The sequence below is a fragment of the Pleurodeles waltl genome, chromosome 11 (genome assembly GCF_031143425.1).
Source record: "Pleurodeles waltl isolate 20211129_DDA chromosome 11, aPleWal1.hap1.20221129, whole genome shotgun sequence".
Taxonomy (NCBI): domain Eukaryota; kingdom Metazoa; phylum Chordata; class Amphibia; order Caudata; family Salamandridae; genus Pleurodeles; species Pleurodeles waltl.
Window position 1 is genome coordinate 592989704 of NC_090450.1, and position 11207 is coordinate 593000910.

At 41.6% G+C, this 11207-nt stretch overlaps 1 protein-coding gene across 1 annotated transcript in view; it reads left to right on the forward strand.

The window, feature by feature from the left end:
* Positions 1–10475, forward strand: part of MTHFD2 (methylenetetrahydrofolate dehydrogenase (NADP+ dependent) 2, methenyltetrahydrofolate cyclohydrolase) — a 28445-nt gene extending 17970 nt beyond the window's left edge. The window contains exon 8 of the mRNA XM_069214104.1: positions 9999–10475. Within this exon, the coding sequence (XP_069070205.1) occupies positions 9999–10138 (140 nt within the window). The 3' untranslated portion in view covers positions 10139–10475. The remainder of the gene's footprint in view (positions 1–9998) is intronic.
* The last annotated feature ends 732 nt before the right edge of the window (positions 10476–11207 follow it).

Consider the following 11207-nt stretch of genomic DNA (forward strand, 5'->3'; position numbering starts at 1 on the left):
TTGGTCCCAAAATGGCTTCAATTGGTTACTGCTTATTCTTTTTGCAAAGTGAGGATGACTTTTGAAATGCTCTGTGTAATCATCTTGGTGAGGTATAAATGTGCGTTGGGTGGGTGTGGGGTGGTGAGTAGCCAGGGTCCCTCCTGTAGAGTTTTAAAGGATGAGCACCAGTGTTCCCCTTCAAGGATTAAATACCAATGGTGCATATTACCAGCGACAAAGAAATAAACGTATGACAACTGCAGAGGTTAGTGCAACTTATAATAGTGTGGTTGCCCTCAAACCAGGTCTTCTGTCCACAAGATGAGTGCTGGTAGGTCTAAAGATCCTTCTTTACGTCAGTACATTGAAAGACTGGCCATGTGAGAATGAATCAGATTGATTAGTAAGTTCATTTTTTTTTTTTTTTTTTTCCTTCCAGAGGATGACTGGGAGGACAGTTTTCAGCTAGTAGTCCAGGTAGAAGTAGAAAGCGAAAGCTCAAAGTGCAGAGTTACATGCAACTGTTTATGGATCTAAAGCCCGGACCAAGAATTTATCTTGAGGGTTCTATATGAATGGATATGTTTTGCATGGTGTACCCCCATATCTTTGCCTGAACTGTTTTCGCTGGCAGTAGAAGTCGACTTTACCTCTGCCAACCAATGGTGAAGTGCCTGTGCTTCTCCCTTTACCCTGATGAAATTGGTATATCTCAAATTGACATACTTAATTTGCCTAGAAGTCCTTAGTATATGGCAAATGTACCCAGGGCCACTTTAAAGTTAAATGTCACTAGTGAACTGCACCACGTATTGTGCCATCCACTACAGTGATGGTGTAAAACATGGCTTCAGGCCATTGTAGTCTGAATATAATAGTGTAAAAACTAAAATAAGATGCGTCAAAATATACTTTTGACGGGTCAAAACCTCCCTCTTAAATATTATGTCATCCGTATTTAGGCCTTTTAGTCCACAATGCAGACAGGGGCATGTCAAATTTAATGTTAACATGTCCTTAGAGTGACTAAGCCTCAAAAGGTATTTTTCACTGTCATGCCTATCTGTCTGGTGTAGAAAATTAGAGTATAGATTAAAATAATACTGTTTCTTTGGAATAGGACAGATATATATATAAACTAGATTTTATAGGATTTTAAAACTCAATTCAATAGTGAAGTCAGATTTTCAATAACTTAAGGAAAATTAACTTTGAGAAAGTTATATTTTTCCTGCCTGACGTTCCGGAGTCTAACTTGCATTTCCTCAAGCTTCCTACAGCCCAGGATTAGCATACCATTGGTTGTGGGAAAAGGTGTGAAATACTTCCCAGGAGCAAACAGTAGGCTGTCATGAATAAACTAACACAGAAGGGGGCAGTCAGACTATTATGGAAGGCTTTGACACATTCGCCCATGAAATAACCAGTACACATGAGTATCTGTCTGCCAATCACCCAGACCCTCTACACCTACATAATTCAGTGTCTAGGATTTTCTGTGGGAAGTAAATTACGTTTTTCAAATAACAGTCACTCACTCTAGTAGTGACATGCTCCATCATAGAGTTCATCCTGGCTGCTAAAAGCCAACATAGGCTCTACCATATTCCAGGGAGCACTTGATGAATGCATGTGTTTATATGTATGTATATATTCGATGGCATGTGTAGCTGCAGATACACATGCTATGCGTTATTCCACCATCTGGTGTTGGGCTCATTATTCTGCCATCTAGTGTTGGGCTCGGAGTGTTACAAGTTGTTTTTCTTAGAAGAAGTCTTTTCTGAGTCAAGGGATCGAGGGACTCCTTCTCTCGGTCATACTGCGCATGGGCATCGACTGCGTTATTAGATTGTTTTCCTACAAAAGGGTGTAGGAAGGAGTGATCGAGTGTAGTAATATAAATGATGTATATAAATAGTAAGTAAAAATAGATGTCCATGCGAATGTAAATCTATATAAATATGTACATAATATATAAACTGCAACGACTAAAGGCTTCCGGGGAGGAGGTAGGGTGCATGAGTCTGCAGTACTACGTGCCATGAACACTGGATAAGTGACATTTTTCATTCAATGGCATGTGTAGCTGCAGATACATATGCTATGCATAGACAGCAAAGCAGTTACTCTCCCCAAGAAATGAGGTGGCTAGCCTGTAGGAGTTGGAGTTGTTTCAAATAATGTTCTTAAGACAGCTTGACCAACATTGGCCTGTTGCTTTGAAAATACATCTACATAGTATAGCTTTGTGAATGTATGTGGTGTAGTCCACGTGGCAGCTTTACATATGTCTGCCATTGGTATGTTTCCTAAAAATGTCAGATGCACCTTTTTTCCTAGTGGAATGTGCTTTAGATGTGATTAAAAGTTGTCTTTTTGCCTTGAGGTAGCATGTTTGTATACATTTAACAATCCATCTAGCTAATCCTTGTTTGGAGATAGGATTCCCTTTATGTGGTTGTTGAAAAGCAACAACAAGCTGCTTTGTTTTTTAGAATTCTTGTGTTCTGTCCACATAGTACATAAGAGCTCTTAAGTTCAAGAGTGTGAAGGGCTCTTTCTGCAATTGAATCTGGCTGTGGGAAGAAGACTGGCAATTCTACTGTTTGGTTTATGCGTAAAGGTGATACCACCTTTGGCAGAAATATTGGATTGGTTCTAAGTACAACTTTGTGTACTTGGAAAAAAGGATCTTCCAGAGTGAATGCTTTTATTTCACTAACTCTACGTAATGAAGTAATAGCTCCTAGGAAAGCAACTTTCCAGGTTAAGAATTGAATCTCACAGGAATGCATGGGTTCAGAAGGTGGGCCCATTAATCTCATGAGTATAATATTGAGATTCCAAGCAGGAACAGGTGGTGTTCTGGGTGGAATAATACATTTCATTCCTTCCATGAAGGCTTTTATAACTGGGACTCTAAAGAGCGAGGTATGTTGTACAGTCTGCAAATATGCTGATATGGCAGTAAGATTAATTTTAATAGATGAGAAAGCTAAATTTGAGTTCTGTAAATGAAGTGAGTAGCTACAATATGTTGTATTGATGCTGTAAGTGGGTCAGTATTTTTAGATTGACAGTAATAAACAAATTGTTTCCATTTGTTAGCATAGCATTGACTAGTTGTAGGCTTGCATGCTTGTTTGAGAACTTCCATGCATTCTAATGGAAGATGTAAGTATCCAAATTCCATGACTTCAGGAGCCATATCGCTAAGATGAGAGCTCTGGGATTTGGAGGTCTGATTTGTCCTTTGTTTTGTGTTAACAAATCCTGTCTGTTTGGAAGTTTGTAGTGAGGTACTACTGACAGATCTAGGAGTGTTGTGGACCAATGTTGTTGTGCCCACGTTGGGACTATGAGTATCTTGGTGAGAAGTCTAACTCAGTTTGTTGACCAGAAATGGAAGTAGTGGGAGAGGGGGAAAAGCGTGAGCAAATATCCCTCACCAGTTGATCCATAGAGCATTGCCCTTGGGCAGAGTGCGTGGGTGTCTGGATGAGCAGTTTTGGCATTTTGCATTTTCATTTGTTGCAAATAGGTCTATTTTTTGTGTCCCCCACTTTTGAAAGTACTGATGATGTATTTCCCATTCGTGTATCTGTTGCTGTGTTCTGCTTAGGAGATCCGCTAGCTGATAGTGTATTCCTGGGATGTATTCTGCTCTTAGATGAGTTTGATTGTGAATTGCCCATTTCCTTATTGTTTGGGCTAGTAGGGACAGTTGAGATTAATGTGTCCCGTCTTGTTTCTTTAGGTAATACATGGTTGTCATATTGTCTGTTTTAATCAAGACAGTCTTGCGTTTGAGAAGCGGCTGAAACACTTTTAGGGCAAGGAACACAGCTAATAATTCTAAATGGTTTGTGATAATTTAGCTGTTTTGAATTCCATTCCTCTTGAATGGTAAGGTGTTTGAGATGAGTGCCCCAACCTGTCATTGATGCATCTGTTGTTGTGGTCTGAGGCACAGGGTCTTGAAATGTCCGCCCCTTCATTAAATTGCTGAGATTCCACCATTGAAGGGACTTGTGTGTTTGGCGGTCCACCAACACTAGATCTTGCAATTGACCCTGTGCTTGAGACCATTGCTGTGAGAGGCACTGTTGTGTCCTCATGTTTAGTCTTGCATGCGGTACTATTGTTATGCAGGATGCCATCATTCCTAATAAGTTTCATGATAAATCTTACAAATACTCGCTTGTATTGGCTGTCCTGAGTAGGCAGAGGTGACTTCTCTAAACTCAAGAGTATTAAATGTAGGGTTGTGAGCATTCTTTTTCACATTAGTGTCAAATCCTGCTGAGCTGTCAAATCTGGTTTGACTGGTATGCTTGGGTATACAAGTAAGTGGCAAGACAATTCCTGTGTATCCACTGTTTGGTTGCTGATGAACCCTACTTTGTTCACAACTATCTCTAAGTTTAATGTGGGTTTAGTGGCTAGCTCAAACTGAATTTAGTTCAGTGGGAGGCCACTAAAATTACCATGTACACTCTGTGCACACACCCTGCCCTTAGACTAGTTTGAATGTGGCCAAACATTTTCACCAACTTAAATACCCTAGGTAGGGTTAGCTTTGGGAACCTTTACCCTGTTGGTTAAGACTTGCCGAGGAGTCCTTCCCACCCACTATCCGGTGCAGAGCATAAATATGGCCTCCCAGACAGCCACCTTCAGAACACTCCTGGGCATGTGAAAGAACCGATGAGGACTGGACCTTCAGTTGGTGACTGAAGAAGGATCCCAGAGGGCTGGAGCAGCTCCCTCCAAAGGTCAAATGCTAAGACCTCGTTCAAGCTACAGGAATACAGCATGCTGCAAGAAGTCTTTACTCCACTAGCCAGCTACCCAGTGGCAATTGGACCTGTACTGGATCCTGCTTGCCATCCTGTAAGCCTTTAAGAACCTTCCCTGACATCCTGGGGTACTTTAGTAGTGTTCTCCAGTGGTAGATTGGGGGCTGAAAGGATTACGTCAGAAGGTAAGATATCTGATTGGTGTATCAGATCTGCACTCAGTTGGGCCAGCCAGCCTCAAATTGTGCCTAGATCCCAGTCTACAGCAAACATTAACTATAATTGGCAAATTGTGCTTATTGGAGCTAGTCCTACGAAACTTTAAAAGTTCTTATCCTAGGTTAGCCTTACAAGCTTTTTTCGTTTTGGTGTCATTTTGTTTATTAAATCTTTCTTTACTTTCCTAGTTCGGTTTTGGATTTGTATTGCTTTGTATTTTGACTTTATTACTGTTTTGGTACTGTCTAAATACTGTACACATTACCCTAAGTTGTCTGTCTCCTTTATACTGTATCTACCAGGGGGTTGAGCTCAGGTTAATTTAGTGGCATTAAGGGTTCACCCTATCAACTGTTGTGATTATTCCTTGTGGTGGGTAGTCACCCACTTCAGAAAATCACATTTCATGCAGCTTCTAGTTAGGTGTGTGAAAGTTTGTTGTTGCATGTGAAAGAGCTAAATTCAGTCCACTGAGGTTGAAGATAAGATTTAAGGCCACTATGTAGAATGAATTGCCAAGAATAAAGCTCAATCTTGTGTTGGTCCACGGTGGTGATATACCCATTTCTCATGTGCACAACATGTACTTTTGATAGGCAGTTATAGTCCCAGCTTCAAAGCTGCATGTGGTCTATCAGTAGTTCTTGGAGTCACTCCATGACACGGTCTACATATTTCCTGCTTAATATTTGCTGTCCTTGTTCATGGGTCTTTAAAGTGCTTAGCGTTTTCCAGGCAGAACCTTTATATAATGCAGGGATATATCAACATAGTTCTGTTCTGAATTATACACACAAGCCATACATTTGCAGTATAAAGTATAGGATAGTATTGACATAATTACTGGTAAACACTGATCATTCCTAGCCTTTGTTTGTGAAAGAAAGTTATCAGGTACATGGTGATTCAAAAAAATAAAGTAAGCTTTTCTAAATGTGATATTGGGAAATCCTTTAAATTCTCAGCATACTGACCCTGCAGTAATGTGCATGTTTTTTTTTTTTAAGAATCATTTTTTATTGAAGAGACTGAGCCGTAATGAGTGGAAAAAAGACGCATCTTTCAATTTGCCCCTGATAATATTCTAATACCCTCACTTAAATCAGTTTTCAAAATCCATTGCAAAGTTCACAGTAACAGAACTAAAACTTACAAAGAGCCTGCAGGAAGGGAAAGCATATTGGACAAAGAAAATTAATGAGCTCTTAAATTCCATAACTCTGCCCCCTGTGAGAAACATCACCACATTTCACACAGTTCTGCTGCAGATGCACCACTCTGCTGGTCCTTGGGGTGTCCCACTCAACACCAGGTGCAGCTGAGGTTTTGTGCTTCACTAGGTGCTCAAAGGATGCTGCCATCTTGGATCTGGCAGCTTGCCCCCCTGTTGGACCTGGCCCTTTTTGCAGCATCATCTCGAAACGTTTCGCCTTTTCCTGTTTTTCTGACCATTTTTTGTTGGCTTTAGGACTCTGGTCACTTTACCACTGCTGATCAGTGCTAAAGTGCATGTGCTCTCTCCTTTAAACTTGGTATGATTGGCTTACACCTGTTTGGCACACTTAATTTACCTGTAAGTCCACTTGACAATGGTATCCCAAATACCAAGGGCTTCTAAATTAAATGTTACTAGTGGGCCTGCAGTGCAGCTTGCGCCACCCACAGAAGCAGCCTTTAAAACATGTTATAGGCCTGCAAGTGCAAGGCCTGGGTGTGTAGTTTACTGCCATGATGGTTTGTCATCTAAAGTTACTTGCCAAGCCTGGAACTCCCCTTTTACTACATACACTTCACCCCTAAGGTAGGCCCTAGGTAGCCCTATGGGCAGGGTTTTGTGTAGGTTGAAGGTAAGACATTCATTCTGTGGCATGTCTTGGTAGTGACACAGCCTATTTGGTTTCTCACTGCTGTGAATACTGCTCCTGATAGGTTTGCCTTAGGAATTCCCTTACTTATGTCTTAAGGGGCAATTTCTGACCTATGAGGAGTAGCATGGGCATGTTTGGTATGCTTGGAATGGTAGTGCGAAATCCTGCTTATTGGTGTAGGTGGATGTTTGTATTACTATTGTCAATGCCACTTTTACAAAGTGGGTATTTCACTGTGCTTGTGATTCTTGTTTGTAGCCTGACTCTAATCCAAGTCTGGGATAGAATGACAGGTGGGCTTTGTGCGTACTTTTCAGACAGCCATCACACAGGGAGGGTGGAGTTGTAACTGTATTACATCTGCATTCTGAGTGGTCTTAGACTGGGAGAGTGGGAGGTGGGGCTCACTTACCTTTGTATAGGTTGTGTCCTTCCCTTACACAAAGGCATCTTTAACTCCCTGTTGGTATCTGTAGCCCCATGTTTTTAGACACTGTGTGGGACTGGTAACCAGGTGCTGCCTGCTTGTCGTGCCCCACCAGAGGACGGTTAGGCTGCTAAAGGAAATCACCACTTTGACTGTTTTGTTGACTTGCTTGACTGTCATTGAGACTGCCAATTTGCTGAAGACCTAAGTGTGTGGGCCTGTTGCCTGCCTCTGTGCTTCGAGGCTCCCCTGTGATCTCCAGGGACTGGGTGCTGTGACCCCCTCCCTGTTTAACCATGACTCCTTCACCCAGTGCGAGGTGAGTGTTACCTTTGATCTGTAGAGAGAGTGAAGGGAGCACTCCTGTTGTCTCCATGGCTGCATGGCTTTTTTGACAGTGATGTTCTGTGACCTGGAGTACCTGGGCCACCTAGCAGCACCCATTTGTGTTTTGTTTCTGCTAGCCCCAGGAGTGCTGTGCTGTCTAAGCCCCCCCCCCCCTCAACCACCCTCCCCCACCCTTGCAAGGAGGGGCCTGTGAGAAGTGAGTCGGCGACAGCCAACAGTTTCTGGGGCGACCAGCCAGGGTGTGTCCTATCTAGTGCTCCCAGGGCACAAACAGGCATCCACTTTAGGGGTCTGTTCACTGATGTACAGCCTGGGGAGAAGCGGGAAGGGCCTGTGAGGCTTCCCCCAGTGAGGTGGCCTTGTTGGAGGATGCATTATGTGGATGAGGTCATCTGCCCCAGAGGATTTCACATGCAGGGGGGACCTAACGAGGTATCCCTGCCGATGTGGGTGTTTTCCACTTCTCCTGGCAGCATACCTTCGGGGGAGGGGGGTGCTTTTGGGCGCGCAACTTCAGATCAGTAGGAGGCATTCACTCCTTAAATGAGCAAGGCAGGTGGCAACCCTTGGCGAAGGTCCTGCTCATTCTGATTGGACATCACTGTATTTGCTGTAGCAGGCAAATAAGTGCTCCAGTGCCCTGCAGTTTTCCTGAAGTCACTATAATTGCTGTAATAGGTGAGCAGGTATTCCTATAACCTACGGGTGTGGCTCATTACCGCCTGTCATACAATAGAGGTACAGGTGCACCAGACCTATGTTTATAATGGTAACCTAGATGTTGCTGACGGTGTGCGATGATGTAGAGGTGATTTGTCTACTACAGGGATGTTTGGTTCATGTGTGTTTTCTCCCTAACCTAACTGCTAAATTTCATGACCAGATATGTAACTTTTACCCTTTTAGGATAACAACTATAGTTTCCGGGAATGCCTTGTATGCATTGGGAGGGTGTTTTTATGACGTGCAATATAGAAATGTTTCTTTTTATTTTCACTCGTGATAGTTGGCCAAGTGCCTATTTGGCAAAGTGTTTGGATGTTTTGGTCTATGGTTTATGTATAATACATTTTATACTTTTATATAACTTGGAGTGGAGTCTTTTATGTGGTGTATTTATTTACACTGGAGTGTTGTGCGAACGCTTTACACATTGCCTCTGGGATAAGCCTGTCTGCTCTGCCTAAGCTGCCAAGGCATGTTAGGTGTGCAGTTTCTTTACACTTACTAGAGTGGTGGGTTCTGCCTGGCTGAGGTGCATTCCCTAGCCAACAAAAAAACCATTTCTAGCACCGCCTCTCATTGGTTTTGTTTCAAACTATGGGGCTGGTTATCAATTCCTCTACTGTATTTGGTTCACAGAACATTGTTTTTGATCACTTTTCCTTCTCCTTGACTGAATCATGTATTCATTCTAACTTTGCTGCAAACTGTTACTCTTGTGTCCGATCATGGTTAATTGGGTTATCATTTCTCATCACTTTAGATCTTTCCAGAAGTAGCATCCACTTAGGTTGGCTGCGTGAGAACATAGACACTTCTCAAATGGCTTTAGGAAGGGTCATTTTGCTAGCAATTAGGATATTCTATTAGCTATCATGTATAAAGGATTTTGTTCCTTAAAGGCACAGTGAATACGTTTCTTGGTCTGTTTTGTTGCTAGTTTTTTTTTAGCTATCGCCTGGCTTCCCGAAGCTTTTTGATTGACCAATAGCCTCTTCAAAGTACATTTTCCCCAATAAACAAGTCAAATGTGAAGAGGTCCCTGTTACGCATTCACTGATAGCATTCCATAAAGACTTTGGCAAGAGATGGAGCAAGCCTAGTCCCCAGGTAGCTTTTGCATTCTTGGAAATGTAGTATGTTTAAGGGTGAAGTTGGTGAAGGACATCAGTTTTAACTCAAAGAACATTTAAGTGGCTGTACAGCTTTGTATGTATTTATTGCAGAGGAGAGAGAATTAAACAGCTCGGGTCTTAATTTGAAGCTTTGGCTTTAAGGTAACATTTAATTAAACTGTTTTCTTTCTGCGAAGCATGACGATGTAGATCATTTAGAATGTTACCGAAGATGGGTGAGTTAGTTGCGTTCTAAATAGGTATTTTCCCCTTGGCAATGTGTAAGTGCTCAGTGTTGTATTGGTATGTGCTATTTTAAGAATGTTTTGGCTATTTATGGAGATTACAAGAATATTTAAAGTTGTTTTGTTGGCTTAAACAAATTACTGATGGTCCCTTGAGCAGTTGTTCCCCATGAAAGTTTCATTTTGTTGTCTACTAAATAGTGGAAGTAAGCAGGTCTAGTGTAACTGTCTCTTTACAACCAACTTGATTTCAAAATATTATTTTCTAGGTGTGAAGAAAAAGGCTGGTTACATCACTCCAGTTCCCGGCGGAGTTGGACCCATGACAGTGGCTATGCTAATGAAGAACACAGTTATTGCTGCTAAGAAAATGCTAAAACCAACAGAGTTGCATGCTGTGGCATTATAACAACTCTTGACTAAGACTGTGCAACATTCCAAATCAACTCCTAACAGGCCGATAGCAATGCAATATTTTTTTTATTTATTAACTTTATTTAAGGATAAATATGGAAATACTTTTATTCAATGGTGCTTCGACAAGAGGAATAATTCATTGTTCAGGTAAGCACAGTTGCAGAAGGGAAAACGGCACAAAGCTGGTGTTGCCAGTTAAAAAGTTGGAGGCTTTGCACTGTTTGTATGAGCTAAGGCTGTTCATTCTGTGAAGCAAACAACTCCAACGTGCTGTTACATGCTTTCCATTTGTACATTGTGAATAAAGTACTACTTTGGTCACGCTTTGATTTTGTTGTGTTAAATTCAATTTTGTTAAATACACTAGATATTGGGATCGGACACCACCATTCTGGCGTCCACTTCATGAGGCTGAAATCTTGTAAACATTACTATGGCTTGCAGACCTTCGTTTCTACAGTTTTCCTGTGACGTGCCTTTCCCACCCTGGGACCTAGTGAAGTCATCACTTAAATGATCATCAATTATTGGAAGGAATGCTGAACTTTTGAACCATAACTTGAAGTTTAGGTGCTCGGCCCAGATGCTGTGAAATAATCTGCACTCGAAAGAAGTGTGCATGATAATCTATATGCATATGAAAAAAATGTTTAATGGAAATATCAACTATTGAGCTTAATTTCTCACAGTGCTCAGGGATATCCCGAAATTGGCTAATTTCAGAAGTGCAAACGTAAACAGTTCTTTGAACCTTTAAGTGTATTCAGTTAGATAACCTTGGTTCAGTCTGTGATTTGAACTTGTGCAGTTATTGCCATAGAATCTAGATAACCTGCCCCCTTCTAAATGGCTTTGTCATTTTCAGCCAGACCATTCTCAAACAGTATTAGGCACAGGTTGTGTAGCTTTGCTACCTTTGTTAAATATTCTGCAGAAAAGCAAAATGTCTACGCAGTGTGCACAAGCTGTAGGTTTGTCCTCTGCTAGATGGTTGTGATACATTTGAAAACATCTTCCACCAGCTAACAATTATTTATCAAAGGTGTTAATAAGCCAATATG